The sequence below is a fragment of the Crocuta crocuta genome, unplaced genomic scaffold (assembly GCF_008692635.1).
Source record: "Crocuta crocuta isolate KB4526 unplaced genomic scaffold, BGI_CrCroc_1.0 scaffold133, whole genome shotgun sequence".
Classification (NCBI taxonomy): Eukaryota; Metazoa; Chordata; class Mammalia; order Carnivora; family Hyaenidae; genus Crocuta; species Crocuta crocuta.
In genome coordinates, this window is record NW_027529438.1 from 4,223,307 (window position 1) to 4,246,468 (window position 23,162).

General features: G+C 47.7%; 1 protein-coding gene across 3 annotated transcripts in view; it reads left to right on the forward strand.

Moving 5' to 3' along the window:
- The first annotated feature begins 2,964 nt into the window (after nt 1-2,964).
- F11R (F11 receptor) overlaps nt 2,965-23,162 on the forward strand; it is a 23,741-nt gene continuing 3,543 nt past the window's right edge. For all 3 annotated transcript variants that reach the window (XM_077760100.1, XM_077760098.1, XM_077760099.1), the window contains exon 1: nt 2,965-3,226. In XM_077760100.1, coding sequence (XP_077616226.1) covers nt 3,166-3,226 — 61 coding nt within the window. In that variant the 5' untranslated portion in view covers nt 2,965-3,165. The remainder of the gene's footprint in view (nt 3,227-23,162) is intronic.

Below are 23,162 nucleotides of genomic sequence, written 5' to 3' on the forward strand. Positions count from 1 at the left end.
GAATTCGAGCCCAGCATCAGGCTCTGTGATGATAGCTCGGAGCCTGGAGCCTGCTTTGGATTCTATGTCTCCCTCTCTCTCTGTCTCTCCCCCACAAAAAATAAAATAAAACATTAAAAAAAAGAAAAAAGAAACAACTGCACAAGGACAGGATGTGAGAGACCTGACTTAATAAATAGTAGTCCGATTGAAAATACACTTGATCTTAGCCAAAAGGCTGAGAGTGATAGTCCGATTGAAAATAAAGACTTGTGGATTTTAGTTTGCCATAAGTTGACTATAACTAACTCAGTGGCATAATATGGCTATGATATTTTGTGAGTGCATTCTTGTGCTGTAAGTACAAGTGATGGGAATAGCCATCATCTCAGTGCTTAAAATGGACCAAGTGCTGTGCTTAGCATATTATATGTTTTATATTATTTACTTCTTGTTTTGCTATAAGGTATTACTGTCATCAGAACTACCTTCTGGATGCAGAAAGTTTCAGAGAGATGTGAGCTGGCCAAGGACTAGCTAGAAACTGGGGGACTGGATTTGAATTGAGCTCTGTCCATCTCATGGAGAGATGGCTTCTCCAGTGCCTGTTTCAGATCTTGGTATGGTAAAAAACAAGGGATTGTTCCTGGGGCAGGAAGCAGGTGGGGGTGGGGTGGGGAGGCAGAGGCTTGTGAAACCATGTCTTATGAAGGTTCTTTGAATGATTTAATGATGTTTAGCTTGGAGAAGGAAAGACTTGGGAGGCTCATCATAAGTATCTTAAAATACTTGAAGGAAGGGCTGTCATTGGCAAAGAATAATGACATTATTTTGCATAACTCCAGATAGAGGCAGGAAGTTACCAGGAAGCAGATTCCAGAAAGTATATATACATACGTTTTTTATGAGGGCGTTAGGGGCAGAGGGAGAGGGAGAGAGCATCTTAAGCATGCCCCATGCTCAGTGTGGAGCCCCACAGAACCCCAAGGAGCCCTATGGAGCCCAACTTGGGCTCAGTCTCGTAACCATGAGATCATGACTTGAGCTGAAGTCGAGAGTAGGATGCTTAACTGGCTGAGGTACCCATGCCCCCCAGAAAGGATATTTTAACAGCTAAGAGTTGTACAAAAAGCAGAATTGGTCTGCCTCGATAACTTTTATTAGAGTTTAAATTTTTTTTTTTTTTTTTTTTTTTTTTTNCGACGCGGGGCTCGAACCCACGAACCGCGAGATCATGACCTAAGCGAAAGTCGGACGCTCAACCGACTAAGCCACCCAGGCGCCCCTATTAGAGTTTAAACAGAGGATGTATGAACTCTCAGTGGTTGGGGCACCTGGGTGGCTCAGTCGGTTAAGGGTCCCAGTTCAGCTCAGGTCACCATCTCATGGTTCACGGGTTTGGAGTCCTGTGTTGGGCTCTGTGCTGACAGCTCAGAGCCTGGAGCCTGCTTCAGATTCTGTGTCTCCCTCTCTCTCTCTCCCCCTCCCCTGTTCACGCTCTGTCCCTCAAAAATAAATAAACATTTAAAAAATTATAAAAAAACCTCTCTATGATTGTATGAGCCTCCCTAGGTAGGGTGAGAGGATGACTTAAATGACCTCTAGGATGACCCTTCCATCTAGAGACTTCTGACTAGTATCAGAGTTCCTTTAACCCCCTGCTCAAGCCCACCCACCCTTAAAGTTTTCTGTGACACTTACAGCCCCCCAGTGATCGGTCCCTTCTCGTAGCTCTTCCTATCCCTTGTATCTGCCTCTGTCTCCAAGACTTTAAGTTCCTTTGAGGGTAAAGAACAGAACTTTGCACATGGCAGGCATGGGAACATTGGTTTCAATTCAGTAATATGACGTTTCTTTTAGTTATATAATATCCTGTTCCCTGTATCAGTCTTGGAAGTAGACAGACAGCCATGTGAAGTCAGAGACTGGTTTATATTGATCTGTATTTCCCTACAGCACCCACTAGGTGCTTAAATAACCATTGCTTTAGATTGAGTGGGACCCAAGTGATGCCGACAAGGGACTGAGAGCATAAAGCAAGAAGCAGGTCAAAGATCACTACCCACCGTTTTGCATACAGGTGTGGACTTTTCACTTGGCGATGAAATCATCGTTCAGGAAGTTTTCCAATAGGCAAGATCAGTTCAAATGAAATCATTGTAAAGCAAAAGCTAGAAATAGTAAAGGCGTTGAGCATGAGTTTCAATAAAAAATGACACAATAATATAAACACTAACAGAAAGCTGGAGTGTTAACATAGTCAATAACAAGAGGGGCTTAGTCAGCACCCGACTGTTGGTCACAGGAAGACGATAAACAATTTTGAAACGTAGGGTTTCGCTGACACATCGGACGTGTGTAAAGGACAAATCCGGGCCCTCACAGAGATGTTTACAGAGCGTCTGTCTGTGAACAGCTTGCATTATCAGGGTGTGTTGGGTGTCCTGAGTGTTTAAAGTTCTTGAGAAGGTAATTCTGCTTTTCCCACTTTGGAGTCGAGGGCTCCCTTCCCCGGTCCTTCCTTTTCCTTCTCTCCATCGTAGCATCACAAACTTTGAGAGGGGTCGACAGAGGATCGCGGTTTGGGGCTCGTGTCCACTTCTCTCCGCCCCGCCCCCCCCCCCCAGGAATGTGTGGTTTTCACTTGCCAAAGGGTGAGGACCCAGGTTTCTGCAGCACCCAGCGATTTACATGCAAACAAACATCCAGGCCACAGAAAACAAACGCAGCCTGGTCTCCAGGGGGCGGGCAGCACGACCCCCTCCCCTCCCTCCTCCGGGTCTCCCTCCAATCCTCCCGTCCTGACTCAGAACCTAGCCAGTCAGAAAGTCCCTACTTCAGGAACGCCGGCCAATCAGGGCGTCCTCACCTGCAGAAGGTGAGCGCTGGTCTCCTGACGCGACAGTCCCCCGGGCCAATCAGAGGCGACTGGGACTTGGAAAGGCGCCCAGCGCAGGGAGCGCGGAGCACCGGGCGAGGCTGCACCTGGCGACGGTGAATCACTCAACGGGAGCGGCGGCTCCCTCCACCAATGGGAACGCGCAGGGGCGGGGCGCCGGCCAATCGCCGTGGAGGGCGGGGCCGGGCGGGGCTAGACCTGGCGGCCAGAGTTTAGTCCCCCAGCGGCTGCGGGTGAATCTGACTCTGGGGCTGCGGCGGACGTGTAGCATCTGGATCCTGATCGTCATGGGGACCAAGGCGAGAGCCGGGAGGAAGCATTTGCTTCTCTTCGCATTGGTCATCCTGGGTAAGTTCCCGGAGTTTTGGGAGGAATCGGTGGGTCGGGTCAGAGGTTGGAGGGAGGCGCTCCCCACGCCCCTCGCCCGCGGCAGGCGAGGAGTTGAGAAACCTGCCAGCCTCACCCTGCGAGTCCACTTTTCCACTCCTGGCCCTTCCCTGTTTTCCCCTCCCCCTTCCCTCGGCGGGTGCCTGGCTCCCCTCCCCCACCCCCTGCCCTTACACCCACCCGGAGGGAGCCGCCGCTCTCCAGCACTCGGCCGAAAACCAGGGAGGGGGTGGACTCACTTTCCCCAGCCTCACTTAAGCCGTGAGGACCCTGCACACATCTGCCCAGGCGCACCCCTCCACACGCGCCTGGGGGGCCATCCTGCCCCCCCACCCAACACGCGCACAACCCGAGAGAAGCCCCGAGCCTCGCACCCCTGACTTTGGCCCCTGGGAACTCTGCTCCCAAACGGTGGGCAGGGCAGACCTACTGGAGGTGGGGGAGGGGGAAGGGGGGGGTCATCTCTTTCCCGGGCCGTGGGGTGGTTGCTCTGGGCAATGTCTGGGTTCAAAGTCCCAAGAGGAAATCAATTTGAAATCTGAACTTTCTCAGAACAGCTCTAAAAGTTCCTTTCTGGAGTAGCTACCTTGAGAGCCCTTGGCAAATGTTGACCGGGGGACTATTCCCAGGGGGAGGACCTGTCTGTTCTTTGGCTGCAGGCTTCTGGAGCCAGGGCTTTGCCCTTACCCCCCCCCGCTCCTGAGAGTTTTTGTTTCCTTTGTAAACTCCCTTTCCTGTGGAACAATGAGGCTCACTTGCTGCGGCTTGCTTCCGTCTATAGATAGATTTGGACCCGGCTGCCTGTATGGTTTGGGCCTTGGTTTAGGCAACCTGTGTCAGCAGCTGGAGGTGTATCCACCAGATTCTTGAGTGTCTGTGATTCTGTGGGTTGTGGTGGGGGTATGCGATCCGTGGGGATCTTTGTTGTTCCCTTGAGGTCCATGCTTCAGGAAATGTAAACGAAATGAACAATTAAAAAAAATTCAGCATCGGCGGTTATAAGGCATTTCGTTTTGCACAGTGTCGAAGGGTGGAAGTAGATTCCCTGCCCTTAGACGAATGGATTGACAACTTCTTTGTCCCTTATCACAAAAACACAACCCCTTGGGGTGAACTGGACCAGAGGCAAACCTAACCCTGTCCTATTGTACAGGCAAGGAAACAGGTCCAGAGAGGGGAAATGACTTTTCCAAATTGCTGAAAGGGCCTGGGTGAGAATGGAATCAGAGCCCATTTGCTCTCTTTTCCTTTTTCCACTCCTGGCTCTGGCATCTCAAGCACCCTGTGAGCCAGGAATTAGGATATCAAACATCAGTTTGGGATAGCTCTCTGGGGTCCACTCTCTTACCTCTTCAGTTCCCACGAGACTTACCTCTCACTCGTCACTTTCATTCTCTGCCTCCATTTTCCTTTTTGCTTGTTTCCAGTCTTTTCCTATGCTCCAGCTTTTTCATTTCTGCCCGTGCCGTAGAAGTGCTTGTGACACACCCATGGCTGGTGTTTGGTTCTGTGTTCTCAGCCTCATGCTGTACCAGTGTGTTCTTCCCCAGACCCACAAGTTTCTCAGCGGTGACTCTTTGTGACTGTGTATGTCGTTTCATAAGCTTGCTGGAGCCACATTCTTCTTCCTCTTCCTCTTTCCCTTTCTCTCTTCCTAATGTTCTGCGTCGTGATGTCACCCAGGAACCACATACAGGCACTGAAAGAATTGTGGTAGCACTGTCCTGAGCTGAGGGACGTCTTCTAGTGTTTTCAGGGGTTCAGAGGGTTCAGAGGGAGCCCGAGGTGATGTTGCATCAGCTCGACAGGACTGTGGGTCCTGAGAAGTAACATGTCCAAGGGATGGCGAACAGACCATGTCACCTAAAAAAAAATTTTTTTTAACGTTTGTTTTTGAGAGACAGAGAGAGATAGAGAATGAACAGGGGAGGAGCAGAGAGAGGGAGACACAGAATCCGAAGCAGGCTCCAGGCTCTGAGCTGTCAGCACAGAGCCCGACAACCCACGAACTACAAGATCATGACCTGAGCCAAAATCAGACGCTTAACGCCTGAACCACCCAGGCAGCCCTATCCTGTCACATTTAAATCTGGACCTGGACCTGGGGGGCATGATTTGATTAGTACAATGAGGATGGAACTAGGAGTCATCCTCGTTGGCTTGACTCTAGTTGGCTTCTAGCTTGACTCTCTGCTGCCTTTGTGATCTTAGGCTAGTGGCTCAGTCTTTCCATCTGCGGAGCAAGAGTAATAATGCTTGTCCTGCGGATCGACCAGGACAAGGGCTATGTTACATGTGCACGAAGGGATGATTATTATCGGGGAGCTGCTAGCTCTTTGGATTTGTGATGACGAAGGAATGCTGACCCAGGAGAGTAGGTCAAGGGAGAACCCTGCTAGTTCCCAAATGTCAAGGGTAGAAGAGTAAGAGCTCTTTGGTTTTTATTTACTTATTTTATTTTTTAATGTTTTACTCATTTTTTTGAGAGAGAGAGGGAGGAAGCATGAACGGGGAGGGGCAGAGAGAGAGGGAGACAGAGCATGAGTGGGGGAAGGGCAGAGAGAGGGAGACAGAATCTGAAGCAGGCTCCAGGCTCTGAGAGCCTGACGTGGGGCTCGAACCCATGAATTATGAGATCCTGACTTGAGCCAAAGTCAAGACACCTAACCGACTGCACCACCCAGGTGCTCCATTAAGGGCTGTTTCTTGGGTGTCTGGTCTGCCCTCTGACCTTGGGATGTCTGGATCGTATGTGGGTGCCCCCATGCTCTCCTCCCATCAGGGCTGCTAGTCATTAAAGAGGAAAGGGCAGGATATGACCCAAGTGAAGCAAAGGTCCAACCGCAGTTTGGGGAGCCCAGTGGAGAGGAAGTCCCGAGCTGCTTGGGCAGGGATTGGAGCCCAAACATAGACGGCCCTGGGCCTGGGAAAAGCACAACCAGTGGCCGAGAACACGGTCTCCCTCTCCCTGGGGAGCCAGCATTTAGGAGCGTTTCTAGCCATCTCCCAGGCAGGGGGAGGTATTTCTGCTTAGCATGGACCTGTGTGAGAGGAGGCTTTAGGTGTAACCACGGGGAAGAAAGGGGAACCTGGGTCGGTCCTTCCTCCCCACCCCACTTGAGGGTGGGGTCCCCACTGAGGCGTTCCCGGAGGGAGGGGCTGCTTGCCCTGTGTCTGTGTCGGTCCGCGAACCCTGGTCTTCTCCATGATGGTTCCCACCCTGGCCCTTCCAGCTTTGGTCTCCAGCTTTGCTCAAACTCCACATCAGTGAGTCACTTCTCCTTCTCCTTCCCCCTCCCCATACCTGCCAGTTGAATCTACTCCCAGGAAAGAATTGTTCCCTGGATACCTAGTGGCCGATGGCAGCAGAAACTGGGAACTAGGAAATGGGCGGTGACTGAATTCCAGTGCTTCCGCTCGCTTGGTGAAGCCCCCAGGACACTTTCACTTCGCCACATTTCTGTCTGGTTTCTTTGTGATCTAGGCTTGCCAGGGGTCTCCAGCCTCGTTTGGGTTTGGGGTAGAGCTCCTGCAACGAAAAAGAACAGGTTAATACATTGACATGGTTTGAAATCAGAAGATCTATCTAGAAAGGTGGGAACTGTCCACCTGTTCCCGTTCAGTCCATGCCCCCCCACCCCCAGTTTCTTATGTCTCTTTCCAGTGTTTTGTTACACAGGTACAATTACATATAAATATGTATTTGTTTCTTCCTTTTCTTACCCAAAAAGAGGCACACTACAGACTTACTACATCAGGCCCCTTGTTCAGTTTGCTTCGGGATACCCTGGGGACCTTTTCCTGTCGGCATCACGGGGGTCGTGGCCTTGGTCATTAGGATCCCACTCTCCCCACCCCCAAGGCCACGGGGTCAAGGGCCACCCGTTCGGTGGACGCTGAAAGGGCTGACACCCTTGCTCGAAGACAGGTTAAAAGCTACACGCAGGTTGTGTGATCAAGTAGGAAATGGTGGACCTTGTTTTTTGCATCTGTTAGCATCGGGGAGAGGCCTTGGGGGCCTCTAAACTCAGACCAGCTTCCTGTGCAGCGGTCCAGGAAAGACGTGGCTGGCCGCCGGTCAGATGTAATTGTGGACGAGGGTGCAGCGTGGTGAGGGGGCTGTGGAAGCCGTGTGAGTGGATGCATCCTGGCTTTTCCAGGCATTGAAAACTCAGAGTTCATCTGTCTGGGACTCCCTGATAAGCAGGGTTTCTGTCTAAAGTCCGGCTGTGGTATTTGTTTTGCAGTGTGGGGGAAGGACAGGAGGAAGCAGCTGGCTGGCAGGCAGTTGGATGCCAGGCTCCTGGAGGGAGCGAGCCCTCGGTGGGCCTGCCCAACCCTGTGATGGGGAGATGGGTGGGGGCGGGGAGGAGCCCAGCAGGTAGAACTGGAAATTCCGCAGAGAGAGGTCAGGGAAAGCTCTTCTGTCTACACTGCCCATCCCACCTGCTGCCCTCCTGAGGGCTGGGCCAGCCACTGACGTCACTCTAAGTACAGCCAAGAAGGGCTGTTTAGACTTAGCCCGGCCTCTCACAGAGCCTTCCTGTTGCCCACGCATTCCTTATCGGCCCCACCCCAGCCTCCAGGAGCGAGTTCAGTCTCTACAGGGTGACCCGTGGGGAGGAAAGGGAAAACCGGGGGCAGAAGCCCTGGGTCCGGGTCCTGACGGTATTGCTTTGTCAAATTCATTTGTTAATCCAGTAAACATTGGCGTCTGCCGTGTGCCAGCGCTGTGCTGTGCGCGAGAGTGGGGATAAAGCAGTGACCACACCTGCTACCAGCAAGTTCTGAGGGGTCGGGGCGCCTGGGGGGCTCCGTCGGTGAACTGCTCAGGGCATGATCTCACGGTCTAGGAGTCCAAGCCCCGCGTGGGGCTTTGTGCTGACAGCTCAGAGCCTTGAGCCTGATTCCGATTCTGTGTCTCCCTCTCTCACCGCCCCACTCCCACTTGTGTTCTCTGTTTCTCTCTCAAAAATAAATAAACATTACCAAAAAAAAATTTTTTTAAAGTTCTTAGGAGAGCTGGGGGTATTGGAAACAGTTGGCCCACATCAGGAAACCCGTGAGTCACTTTTTGGAGGTGAGGGCTCCCCCTCACTCCCCAGCTCCAGCGCCCTTACAGCTGGAGGCTCCCTGTGGGGTGCATAGGCCTGGAGGCGAAGATTGGAGGAATTCTTAGAGAAGACCAGAGAGGCTGGCTGGCTGGCTGGCTGGTTTCCCTCCTTTTTCTTCCCTTTAAACAAAAAATGGAATTCAAACAAATCATGGCACAAAAGCGACTTGAAGAACATTCTAATAGACAGGATGTGTAGAGGAAACACAGTTTTCTTTCTTTTTTCTTTTTTTAAGGTTATTTATTTCTTTTGAGAGGGTGGGGAGAGGCAAAGAGAGAGGGAGAGAAACTCCCCAGCAGGCTCTGCCACCAGCAGCACAGAGCACGAGACAGAGCTTGATCTCCTGAACCGGGAGATCATGACCTTAGCCGAAATCAACAGTCACATGCTTAACCCACTGACCCCCCCCCCCCCCAGGTGCCCTCAAAGATTCCCTAATAAAGGAGGAGAAAGAAGTAGCTTTTCTGCGGTGGATTGGCCTGCATGTACAGGGATGGTTGCTGGTGGCTTCTGTCCGCTGGGAGCCTCCACCCTGTGTGACCACCTTGTCCTCACCGTGTGCTTCAGGAGGGACCGTGGGGACACCTCTAGCAGGGCACTGGGCTAGGAGCTGGGGACATAAACATCCTCTTCTCAAGGAACTGCAGACATAAACTGACTAAGCAGAAAAGAAGAGTGTGCCAGGCTCAGTAGGTTGAGCATCTGACTCTTTTAAAAAAAAATTTTTTTTAATGTTTTATTTATTTCTGAGAGAGAGAGAGAGAGACAGCCAGCCAGCATGAGCAGGGGAGGGTCAGAGAGACACACACACAGAATATGAAACAGGCTCCAGGCTCTGAGCTGCTGTCAGCACAGAGCCCCACATGGGGATCGAACCCATGAACTGTGAGATCGTGACCTGAGCCGAAGTCAGATGCTTAACCGACTGAGCCACCCAGGCGCCCCAAGCATCTGACTCTTGATTTTGGTTTAGATCATGGGATTGAGCCCTGCCTCAGGCTCTGTGGTGGGCGTGGAGCCTGCCTGGGATTCTCTCTTCCTCTGCCCCTCCCCCTCCATGCTTGCTTTCTAAAAAAAATAAAAGAAAACAAAAACAAAAATATACTTCTCAAAATAAAAGAAAGAGGCAATGTGTTCAGTGTAGAAAAATGGGAAAACGACTATAGAGAATTTAAAATCACATGTAATCCTATTATAGAGAGATAAATACTTACTGTTGGTGTTAAACTGCAGTCTTTCCTTTATGAATAGTGTGCTATCTATATATATGAAAGCAAAATATGCTTTAAGCAAAATCCATTCTATCGTATTCTGCTGTATGGCTGTATCATAATGAACTGTTCACCTTTGGTTGGACGTTTAGGTTTTCTTTCTCTTCTTTTTCTTTGCTGTGCTAAATAACAACATGAATTGTTCCATCTTTAAGCTTAACTTCTGAATGTTTCCTTAGGCTACATTCCTAAAAGTTGGGGAGAGATTAATTTTACTGGGGAAAGTCATAATGGTTCAAGGGGCATTTTGAAGGATCTTGAAGGATGACTGGACTTTCTGTGCTTGTCTAGTGGAGACGCTCTGTTTATTTTTTCATTATTATTTTTTTTTATTTTTAAAAAGTTTTAATGTCTATTTTTGAGAGGGAGAGAAAGCCCGAGCAAGGGAGGGGCAGAGAGAGAGGGAGACAGAATCTGAAGCAGGTTCCAGGCTCCAAGCTGTTAGCACAGGGCCCGATACGGGGCTCAAACTTATGAACTGTGAGATCGTGACCTGAGCTGGAGTTGGATACTTAACTGACTGAGCCACACAGATGCCCCTTTATTATTATTTTTTTAATGTTGACATATTTTTGAGAGAGAGCGAGTGAGTGGGAAAAGGGCAGAAAGAGAGTGAGACAGAGGATCTGAAGCGTGCTCTGTGCTGTCAGCACAGAGCCCAATGCAGGGCTCAAACCCATGAACCATGAGATCATGACCTGAGCCAAAGTTGGCCACTTAACTGACTGAGCGCCTGTAGCATTATAGGTTTAGAGTCTCAGAATTAGGCAGGCTTGGGGTGCCTGGGTGGCTCAGTCGGTTAAGCATCCAACTTCAGCTCAGGTCATGATCTCACAGCTCATCGGTTCGAGCCCCGTGACGGGCTCTGTGCTGACAGCTAGCTCAGAGCCTGGAGTCTGCTTCAGATTCTGCATCTCCCTCTCTCTCTGACCCTCCCCTACTCACGCTGTCTCTCTCTCTCTCTCTTTCTCTCTCTCTCTCAGAAATTAAAAAAAAAAAGAAGGAATTGGGCAGGCTTGGGTTCAAATGCCCTTTCCACCATGAGGCACCTGGCTGGTTCAGTTGGTAGAGCATACGACTCTTGATCTCCAGGCTGTGACTTTGAGCCCCAGGTTGGGTGTAGAGATTACTTTAAAAAAAAAAAAAAAAAAAGATTCCCTTTCTACTTTGCTGCTTGTAGCTGTGTGATTTGGGGCAACTATTCTAAGCTCAGTGTTCTCATCTGCAACATGGGATGGTAACAATAGGACTTGGGTCTCATGGGGTTTTTGCCATTAAAATCTAAGGAGCCAATGCATATGGCATCAACCTTAACATGAGGGCTCACCATGTCATTTCTCCCATTATACTCCTTTGGTCGAAGCAGTCACCAGACAGTGCCCAGATTCAAGAGGAGGAAACCTAGAGCCTACTTTAGTCACAACGTAAGAAAACCCTGTGGGATGAGATAGATCTGTCCGTCTGTTTTTGGAAAATAATAATTTGCCACAGTTTTATTTAGATGCATAGTGATTTTTAAGAATTGTATCCTCAGTCTTACAGATTTCTACACCACCAACTCTCTTCCGAAGTATATGAAGACATACATGTAGGGATTGATTTAAGTATTAACGGCTGAATCACTATCTCCCCTTCTCTTTATCCAGCTCACTTCCACTCCCATTCCCTTGAGCCATTCCACCTACCGCCTACCTACTTCCCCAAAGTGTTGTTTAATCAGGGCACCTGGGTGGCTTAGTCGGTTAAACACCAGACTTCCACTCAGGTCATGATCTCACAGTTTGTGAGTTTGAGCCCCGTGTCAGGCTCTGTGCTGACAGCTCAGAGCCTGGAGCCTGCTTCAGATTCTGTGTCTCCCTCTCTCTCTGCCTCTTCTCAGCTCATGCTCTGTCTCTTGCTCTCTCTTTCAAAAATAAATAACTGTTAAAAAATTAAAGTTTTGTTTAATCAGTGTTTTTGCCTCTCCTTTTTGGCTTTGTTTTATTCTTCTCTCCGTGTGATCTGATTTTCTGTTCCCTCTTTTCACCCCCTTTCCCCCCTCCTTTTTCTCTAAATTAAAACATTTAATCCCTTCTTGCTCATTACACAAATACAGAGCGTAGAGAAGAAAAGATGCCCTGTGGTCCCAGATAATACGCACTGTCAAGTACTTGGAGTCTATTCTCAGAGATTTTGTTATGCCTATACTCAGATTATTTTTATTATTTATAAATATAGGGTCATATTCTACATATTGTTTGTACATTTTGGACATACTCCTATACTAGTGCAAATTGATCTACTTCGTCCTTTGAGATGGCAATGTGTATTTTGTACATAGTTTTTAATAATGTGCCCTACCAGAGCCAGATTACCAGGGTTAGCATCCTAACTCTGCCACCTATTAGCTTTGTACTTGAGCAAATTACTTAATTTACGTGCCCCAATTAACTCATATGGAAGATGAGAGCAACAATAATATTTATTTCATAACATTATTGCAAGGGTCAAATGAATTAATCCTGTAACGGGCTCAAAAGAGTCCTGACATGTGGTTAAGTATTTGAGAAATGCTAACTGCTATCATTATTTTATTCATGCTCCTATTTTATTCATTTGGCCATGCTCAGTAATATGTATCTAAAATTCAGATATGATTACAGTTGACCCTTGAACAATGCATAGGTTTTGGGGTATCAACCCCATGCAGTTGAAAATCTGTGCAGGGTCGCCTGGGTGGCTTAGTCGGTTAGGCGTCCGACTTCAGCTCAGGTCATGATCTCATGGTTCATGAGTCTGAGCCCTGTGTTGGACTCTGTGCTGACAGCTTAGAGCCTGGAGCCTGCTTCGGATTCTGCCTGTCTCTCATCTCTCTGTTCCTCTCCTGCTCGCCCTCTGTCTTCTCTCTCTTTTAAAAATAAACATTAAAAAAATACAAATAAAATAAAAAAGAAAGTCTGTGTACAACCTTTTGACTCCCGAAAAACATAAAACTACTAATAACCTACTATTGACTGTTAAACCTTACTGATAACATAAACACTTGGTTAACACATATTTGTTATATGTATTATATTGTGTTCTTACAATATATTAAGCTAGAGAAAAACATGTTAAGATCATAAGAAAATATGTTTACAATACTGTACTGTATTTTTAAAAAAAATCTGTGTACAAGTGGATGTGTGAATCTCAAACTTATGTTGTTCAAGGGTCAACTGTAATTAAAAGTATAGGACAGGTCTTCTAAAGGTCTTCAGGAGTTCTATTGATTCTTTCCTTTTAGTGATTTGTTTTTCTTGTTGACATAGCATTATATTAGTTTCAGGTACACGTCATAATGATTCCTTATTTCTATAGATTGTAAAATAATTACCACAGTGAGTCTAGTTAACATCCCCATACATACAGAATTATATTTCCTTGTGATGGAAACTGTTTAAGATCTACTCTCTTAGCAACTTTCAGAGATACAATACAGTGTTATTTAACATTTTTAAAAAATGTTTCAGTACTTTTGAGAGAGAGCAGGAATGGGGTGGGGGGTGGGGCAGAGAGAGAGACATACACAGAATCTAAAGCAGGCTCCAGGCTCTGAGTTGTCAGCACAGAGCCTGACATGGCGCTTGAACCCGTGAACCATGAGATCATGACCTGAGCTGAAGTCAGCCTCCCAACTGACGGAGCCACCCAAGTGCCCTGCAGTGTGCAGTGTTATTAACTGTAGTCACTATGCGTACATTACATCCCCATTACTTACTTGTTTTATAACTGGAGCTTTGTAACTTTCGACCCCCCACCAACCATTTTACAACCCCCCACCCACCACCTCTGGGAACCACCAATCTGTTCTCTGTATCTACAAGTTTTCTTTTTGTTTTAAATTTAGATCCCACATGAACACTGGGTGTTATATGTAAGCCAACTTGACAATAAACTATTTAAGGGAAAAAAAATAAATTTAGATCCCACATATAAGTGAGGTCATATGGTATTTGTCTTTCCCTGTCTGATTTATTTCATTTAACATAATGGCCTCAAGGTCTATCCATGTTAACACAAACAGCAAGGTTTTATTCTTTTTTATGGCTGAATAATAAATTGTTACATGTGTGGTCTACTTATTTATCCATTCATCGATGGACACCTAGGTTGTTTTCATATCTTGATTATTGTAAATTATACTGCAGTAAACATGGGGTGCAAATGTCTTTTCTAAGTAGTGGTTTTATTTTCTTCAGATAGCACCCAGGGGTGGAATTGCTGGATCATCGGGTAGTTCCGTTTTTAATTTCTTAAGGAACGCCCATACTATTTTCCATAGCGGCCACAGCAATTTACATTCCCACCAGCAGTGGGAATGCCCTCTTTCCTCTGAATCCTTACTGGTACTAGTTACTTCTTGTCTCTTTGATGATAATGTGTGGCGATATCTCGTTTTGGTTTGGATTTGCATTTCCCTGATGATGAGTGATGTTGAGCATCTTTTCATGTACCTGCTGACCATCCGGATGTCTACTTTGGAAAAACGTCTACACAGGTCTTCTGCCCATTTTTTAATTGGATTGTGTGGTTTTTGTTTGCTATTGAGTTGTGAGTTCTTTGTATGTTCTCAATTTTCTTGGATATTAATCCCTCATTAGGTACGTGATATGCTGATATTTTCTCCCATTCAATAGGTGGCCTTTTCATTTTGTTGATGGTTTCCTTTGCTGAGCAGAATGTTGATTCTTGAATTGTATGGAAATGTCATCATAATTACCTAAGTCAAGGCCATAGTTACTGGGGATTGAGCCAGAATGCCCACCGCTGATGTCCGGCTTAGACCTTTCTATTCATCCGCCTGGGCCACAGTCACAAAATATCACAGAGAGGGAAGGGGAAAGTGGGGGTGGGGGCTTAGACAACAGCAATTTATTTTCTCACAGTTCTAGAGGCTTGAAGTTCAAGACCACAGTGGTGGTGGTTTCCTCGGAGCCTCCCTCCTTGGCTCGCAGGCGGCCCCTTTCTGCTGGTTGTCTTTTCTGTGTGAACACCTTGTGTGTCCTTTATACAAAGAGACACCAGTCAGATTGGATTAGGGCGTGTCCTAAGAGCCTTATTTTAATGTAATTAGGCCTTGTTTTCAGATACTGTTAGATTCTTTTTAAGCTTATTTATTTTAAGAGGCAGAGAGAGAGAGAGCACGAGCCTCTGAGCAAGCATCAAGCATGAACAGGGGAGGGGCAGAGAGAGAATTCCAAGAAGGCTTCACTTTGTACCCCAGAGCCCGATGCAGGGCTCAGACTCAGAACCCAAAAACCGTGTGATCATGACCTGAGCTGAAATCAAGAGCCGGTGGCTCGACCGACTGAGACACCCAGGCACCCCGGTACGGTCACATTTTGAGGTACCAGGGATTAGGGCTTTCCCATAGGAGCTGAGGGAACACCATTCGGCCCATAGCAACTGTAAACCATGTTGAAGATTACCTTTGCAGACGGAGCAGTGCCCTAGCCAGGGCCGCCGCCTCGGCTGACCTGAGCCTGCCTGGACTCTCCTGGCTGCCCTTGTGTTCATGAAGACAGTAGGGATGTTGTGAGTGGATTCACATCTTCCCCCCGTTTCATGCTGCTCCTTTAGACCTTGCATCAGGAAACCTTCTGGAATATCCACTTTTGTCTCTGCGCACTTCCCTGCTCCCTGGGTGTAGGAAAGCCATCTGCAGGCATCCTGCAACCCACATGGAGAAACCAGCTCCTCGGGGGGTGCCTGGGGGGCTCTGTTGGTTAAGCATCAGCTCCTGACGGTTCATGAGTTCGAACCCCACACCAGGCTCTGTGCTAACAGTGCAGAGCCTGCTTGAGATTCTCTCTCTCTCTGTTTCTCTCTCTCTCTCTCTCCCTCCCTCCCTTTCTTCTCCCCTCCTCCACTTGTATTCTCTTTCTCTCTCAAAATAAATAAATAAACTTCAAAACAGTTAGTTCTTGTTGCAAAATGGCAGTTGGAAATTGCTACTGTGCAAAGCGCTTTGATTGTATTTCAAAACTATGAAGCAAATTTAAAAAGACTTCATTTTGGGGGTGCCTGGCTGGGTCAGTCAGTGGAGCACGTGACTCTTGCTTGGGGTTGTGAATTCAAACCCCATGTTGGGTGTAGAGATTACTTAAAAATAAAAAAAATCTTTTAAAAACCCACAATTTTTAGGGTGCTTGGGTGGCTTCATCAGTTAAGGGTCCCATTCTTGATTTCAGCTCAGGTCATGATCTCACAGTTTGTGAGTTTGAGCCCCACGTCAGGCTCCACTCTGAGAATGTGGAGCCTGCTTGGGATTCATGCTCTCTTTCTCTCGCTCTCAAAAAAAAAAAAAAAAAAAAAAACAAAAAAAACCCAAACACTTAATTTTTATGTTCTGAAGCTAAGTTTAAAAAAAAAAAGATTAATGGAAAAGTCATCTCCCCTCCCCCACATACACCCGAAAGTAGAATAGCTTATTAAACTTTTAAAAAGATTGAGCTTTGGATCAAGTTTGTTTTTTCTTCACCTGGGCATACTCCATCCACCAGTTTGAAAAACGGGCTTATCTTTGTCGATAAACCTTAACAAGTAGATGTTATGGTGAATGGTCTGCTCTGACCTAATTTGTTAAGGTTCCCTGGTGTTCAATGTCAGCTCGTACCAGGCATTCTGCTAAGCGCTGAGTTCTCAGAATAATAAATAACACACGGCCCCTGTTCCCTGGGGGTTTGCTGTCTGCAAGGGGAGACTTACATGTGCACAGATGACGTCATTATAATGTGGGAAGTGCTTTGCCTGTGTCTTGCATGGGGTAGTTCAGACCCTCTGGAAGAGGTCTGAAGCTGGCTGTGATAGGATCGGGGGTTGGTAGGTCATTTCCTGGAAAACAGTGAGATGAATAGCTGCTGACCAGATGAAGAAAGAGAGGAAAGGGTGTTCCACAAAGCTGGAACAGAGGAGCAAAGCAGAGGCTATGAAATGGCTCTGCTGCGACTTTTAAGTCGTCTGTACTGCTTACTGGTAAACACTCTAAGCACAGACAGCTTATCACAGGGTCCAGTACTGCTGGGCCTCTTGCACTGATGAAGAATTTCGTGAGGTGTTTTTTTTTTTAATGTTTTTTATTTAATTTTCAGAGAAAGAGAGAGACAGCGTGAGCAGGGAGAGTCAGAGAAAGGGAGACCCAGAATCTGAAACAGGCTCCAGGCTCTGAGCTGTCAGCACAGAGCCCAACGCGGGGCTTGAATCCATGAACTATGAGATCATGACCAGAGCTGAAGCCTGATGTTCAACTGGCTGAGCCACCCAGGCGCCCCTCATGTTTTTGTTTTTTTTTTTAATGTTTATTTTATTTATTTTGAGAGAGAGAGAGAGAGAGAGGGAAAATCCCAAGCAAGCTCTGCACTGTCAGTGCAGAGACCAACATGGGGCTCTATCCCATGAACTGTGAGATCATAACCTGAGCTGAAATCAAGACTTGGGTACTTTTTCATTTATTTATTTATTTATTTATTTATTTATTTATCTATTTATCTATCTATCTATCTATCTATCTGAGAGAGAGACAGCGTGAGCAGGGGAGGGTCAGAGAGAGAGGGAGACACAGAATCTGAAGCAGGCTCCAGGCTCTGAGCTGTCAGCACAGAGCCCAACGCGGGGCCCGAACCCACGAATCATGAGACCATGACCTGAGCCAAAGTCAAATGCTCAACCGACTGAGCCACCCAGGCGCCCCTCATGTTTTTTTTTTTTTTTTTTAATGTTTATTTTATTTATTTTGAGAGAGAGAGAGAGAGAGAGGGAAAATCCCAAGCAAGCTCTGCACTGTCAGTGCAGAGACCAACATGGGGCTCTATCCCATGAACTGTGAGATCATAACCTGAGCTGAAATCAAGACTTGGGTACTTTTTCATTTATTTATTTATTTATTTATTTATTTATTTATCTATTTATCTATCTATCTATCTATCTATCTGAGAGAGAGACAGAGTGAGCAGGGGAGGGTCAGAGAGAGAGGGAGACACAGAATCTGAAGCAGGCTCCAGGCTCTGAGCTGTCAGCACAGAGCCCAACGCGGGGCCCGAACCCACGAATCATGAGACCATGACCTGAGCCAAAGTCAAATGCTCAACCGACTGAGCCACCCAGGTGCCTCAAGACTCGGGTACTTAACTGACTGAGCCACTCAGGTGCCCCCCAAAATTTGAATTTTATCTGAGAAGCAGTGTGGACTCATTGAAAGCTTGAAGCCTGTGTCAGATAGGCATGTTTAGGAAGGCTGTATGATAGAGCAGAGCACAGCCTCTGGAATGGGGCTGCCTTAATGTGAATCTGCACCAGCACTTTGTGGCCTGGGGCCTCAGTTTCCCCATGTAGAAAAGAGAGATGATAATAATAACAGTATCGCCCCCCCTCCTAAGGTCGTTGCAGGGAAAAAGAGATGGACATGCGGTATGCTTGCAGCAGCACCTGGCACAGAGTAAGTGTCAATAAATATTAGCCCTTCCACTGGCCGTGGGATGCAGGATGGGTTTGAGTGGGTCAAGATTAAATAAGGCAGAGGCACCAAGTGTACTTGAGGCCAGTGGCAGTTCTTCAGATGATGATGGTGCTAAGAGGTGATGGTCAAAGTTTGAGGGAGATTTGGGAGGTGACGATGCAAATGCTTGTTGTCTGATTTATAAGAGGGAGGGAGACGCGGTGGCTGCTGGAAAGCTTCTGGACCAGCTGATGACTGACTGACCGATGGAATAGACGGTGACACCATCAACCTGGAAGAGGAGTGGGGGTAGGGGCTGGTGGGTGCAGGAGGGGGTGTGTAGACTCGGGTGAAGAGGACAGAAGACGGGAGGCTCCCGTCATAGGGGCCTGAGCTTAGGTGGGAGGGGGAGACTGGATCTGGCTACATGTGGGAACAGATGAATTTTGGGTTGCGTTTGAGATTTCCAAGAGAGTGTGGAGAGGAGAAAGGCCCACTATGGGCTGCTGAGGAGCACTCCTATTAAGGGATCAACAGAGGAAACACTGTTCAAGGAAGAGAATAAGACAACTCAACGGTGGTGGGGTTGACCAGAAGGGCGGCCCGCAGACACCAGGGGCGGCGTGACTTCTGAGGAAGGGAGTGGTCAGCAGGGCCAGGCCTCTTACGGGGACCCCTGAAGGGAACTGAAAAAGCAGATCGTGGCTATCCTTAATTCTCCAACTACTTCAATGTTTTGGAAACTGGGATGCCACTTACAGCCTAGATATACATTTAATAGGATGTCCCCACCCCCCAAGGAACTGTTATTAAATCGCTGTTATATCATGTAATCAGGGCATCTTAGAGTTGAGGAACGAATGCCTGGCAATTTTCATTCCAAGCTGAGAGCCAAAGACATATTGCAGTAGGTTGGGTGGTGGATGAGTGTGTTGGGCTGGTAACGTTGTGTGTAGACTCCTTCTTGAAGTTTGCAGAGGAAGGGCACCTGGGTAGCTCATGTGAAGCATGTGACTTTGGCTCAGGTCATGATCTCACAGTTCCATGAGTTCGAGCCCCTCATCGGGTGAGCACCAGCCTGGCTTTGGGTAAAAAACATGAGCTCCGGGTGAGCCCCCCCTTGTCTGTCTGTCTGTCTGTCTCTGCCCCTCACTCACTTGGGCCCTCTCTCTCTAAAATAATAAGTAAGTAGTCAGTCAGTAAGTAAGTAAAAGTTTGCAGAGGAAGGGAGGAGAGGAGTTCCTCTAGAGAGGTGTGCAAGATTGAATGCAGGTTTTCTGTACAGGAAAGGGTCCAAAATCTCTTGATGCCTTTGACTTTGTGGCTTTTCTTATTGTGAACTTGCAGTAAATTATGCATCATGGGGAGAAGGATGAACTTTCCTTCTATTTTGGTTTGCTGTGTGTGTGTGCAGTGAGCCAAGTATAGGTGTAAGAGGGGAGGGGAATGAGGAGGCAAGGGAAATACAGAATAGATGAGGATCATGGGCAGGGAGCCTGGGTGTCCTGATGGAGATGGGGACAGTGAGGGTAAGCCCTCCAGTCTGCTGGTCTACCTGTGAAGGTTCTAAAGAAGAGTTAGCTTTTCCAAGACCATTGCAATGATAGAAAAGAGATGGTTTGGTGGGCTGGATTATAAGCATTTTCAGGCTGTATTTATATTTATTTAGGTACTTTATTGAAGAAAGCTTTAAAGTCAGAAATTAAGTGTGTGCAGAAGAACCTATGGGCAGATGATGATAATAGTAATAAGAAGATATAATAGTTATTTGGTGCTTCCTGTTGTAAGTACTTTATTTGTATTAGCTTGTTTAACTCAACCACAGCCCTTTGATGTAGAAACTGTTATTATCCCCATTTTACAGATGAGTGAACTGAGATTCAAAGTGACTAAGGTAGCTTGCCCGGGTCACACAGCCTAGTAGATGCCTGAGCTGGGATTTGAATCAAGCAGCCTGGCTCCAGAGGCTTATTCAGGAATGAGAAGGGGGATGAGGACCCCGGTGGCTGAGGTATCCCGTGGTGAGGAGGAGAGCGTGCTGGTGGGGCTGCATGTGTGTGTGAGGCTATACGCAGGCACAATAGAGTGAGAGTATCGACAGGCCACAGACAGTCAGCTGTGGTCCTGCCTCTGAAGGCATTGAGGGACAGGCCCTCTGTTTTATTTTATTATTATTATTATTTTTAATGTTTCTTTACTTTTGAGAGAGAAAGAGACAGAAAGAGAGTGATCGCAAGAGGGGAAGAGAGGAGGGTGGGTACAGAGGATCCGAAGTGAGCTCTGTGCTTACAGCAGAGATCCCAATGTGGGGCTCGAACTTGTGAACTGTGAGATCATGACCTTAGCCGAAGTCGGACGCTTCACCGACTCAGCTACACAGGCGAGGGCAGATCCCATGTTCTAAAACCGAGAAGTCTGGACTAGCCAACGGACGTCAGGCTCACTGAGGAGCTGGGGGGGATGTGTACGTGTGTGGTGTGATTTCTGAATCTTTGAGATCTGGAGGTCTGAGCGGTCTCCAAGGAACTGTAGCTAAAGTCAGAAGTGATGCAGAAACACTCACCAAGTTCATATGCTGTGATTTCTTTTTTGGTGGCCCGGTACTCCAAATGCTAGTTGTTGTTTTTTTTTTAAATATTTTTATATTTTTATTTCTAGGATAGAGAGAGACAGCGTGAACAGGGGAGGGTCAGAGAGAGAGGGAGACACAGACTCCGAAACAGGCTCCAGGCTCTGAGCTGGCAGTCAGCACAGAGCCCGATGCGGGGCTCGAACCCACGAACCGCGAGATCATGACCCAAGCGAAAGTCGGACGCTTAACCGACTAAGCCACCCAGGCGCCCCATAGTTTTTAGTTTAATTAGAAGCTCCTCCTTATTTGGGTCATGTCATAGGTTGGCTTCTGAGGAAGCTGACTCTGAGATGTCCATCATTGTACCAAGACATTCATTAGGGACGGCTCTTGGGATCCACAGCTAGGGGAGGGCAGGGGAGAGGAGAGAAACAGGATTGGGCACAGGGAGAACTTGCATTGCATTATAGCTTCAACCTATTCTCCAGGGAGCTTTGTGGCACCGAGTTCTGAGCTGGGGGTTGGGGCATTGGGGCAGTAGAACTGGGGCTCCCTTGAGCTCCCCCCACCCCCCATTCACTGATGAGGCATTGGATGTCCGCTGCCCCTGCCCTGGCGGACCCCGTGCCCCTGGGCCCGGTAGTGGGCTTGCTGTCCCCGAAAGGGCTGATAGCTGAGGGCTTTGATTTGGCAGAAGTCCCATGTTGCGGACAAAATGACACAAAGGACAAGACACACACAAAAGACAGAGACACAACTCCGGCCGGAGAACAATTCTATGCAAGCCCCTCTTGCGGTTTATTTTATACCCGGTAACTGGATACAAACTGAAATCTACAAGATGCATTCCTTTACCAATTAAGGGCAAGTAGCCAAACACATTTCAGGGACGGGGGGAGCAAAGGGAGGAAGCGACCACAACATGTTTACTCAGAGGCCTGCTCACAACTCCAGCCTCCTCCTTTCTTCTAAGGAGGGCATGTTGCCTCGTTTGCGAGTGGACCATGAAACTTGGATATTGTGTGCAGGCCTCCTGGCAGAGCATCCTGTTTGCAGGCATGCTTTGCCCAGGCAGGGAGCCCCGTGTGCAGGCACATCCCCGCGTCCCTAACCAGGCTTTCTTGTGGTCACTGTCGGGCTCCCACATCCCAGAGGCCGGATAACAAGTCTTTTCCTTCCTCAAGAGAGATCTGGTCCGAGCGTCATGCTGCACATCACAGGTAGCAAACTGTAAAATGTGAGGATCTTGAAAAAACAGGTTCCCATCGTCAAAGCAGAGAAAGCTGATTGAGCAAAATTCAAAGCATTTCATTACCACATTCCCTGTAACAGCTGAGTAAGAGGCGCCCAGGTGCTCTGTTTTCAACTTAGGAAGAGCCTTTTGGTTTACATTTCTTCCGTGTTGTTATATTTGATTATAAATTTGACATTAAAATGTGATGCCAAGTGCACGCATGTAAGGTAATGTTACTGTAAATAATTCACAGATAAAATGGACCTGACTTGTAAAAGAATGGCATTTCGTTACATAGCCGGTCCCCCATTAAGCCGCGGCTTTTCTGAGACATGGCATGGTGTATACAAATGTGATATAATAAGTAGGGAAATGGGATCTAGGGGGAACCTGGGTTTTCATCGCAGCTCTGCCGTTTCATAGCTGTGAAAACTTGGGCCAGAACAGAACTTTTTTAGACACTTGATTTTCTCATCTGTAAAAAAAGGGAGAGAGAATACTTACCTGGTCGAAGTCACAGTGTTGTGTCAAATAAAAGTAAATGCACGTATAAAGGTCCTCATTAAACATTAATGCCCCCCACCCTCCCCCCTATGAAAACCCTAAAGGACTTTGGAGAACATCTAGTTCAGACCTTTCGTGTTTGGGGTGAGAAGAGGGAGCTTCCGAGGTCCCGAGACCGTATTCAGTTACATGTGTAATTAGTCAAGGAGAAACGTGCTTGCATTTCTCTAAGGAAGCCGGGACTCTCAGAGCTGTAACGAGAGCCCACGTGCCGAATTTGAGCTTGGAAAACATGAACGGGAGTGGCTGTCCGAGTGCAGGTTTCTCTCCTGGAGTCAGTGGTGCTCATTTTTGCAACCCTGGACCGTCCTGTGAACCTGTCGCGCGGGCTGCCTTGTCTGCGGCCGCCTCTCCCTTTCCTTCTCGCTGGGCCTGCGACATCTGGGGAGAGGATCTAGCCCAGGGCCCGTCCTGACGCCAGCTCAGTCCCCGCTGTGTGATCTCAGGCACGATTCTTTACTTCTCACGGGCTTGGGTCCTCGTGTAAAACTGGGATAATGACACTTGTCCTGCTGATCTGTCATGCGGTTTCAAGGATCAAACGATGTAATGTGTGTGAAAACACTTTAAAAAGCGCAAAATGCCCTACAAATGTGGAGTGTTATTATTATCCTCATTGCTCCTCCCTCCCTGCCTCCCTCCCTCCCTGCCTCCTTTCCTCACTGCCTCCCTGCCTCCCTCCCTGCC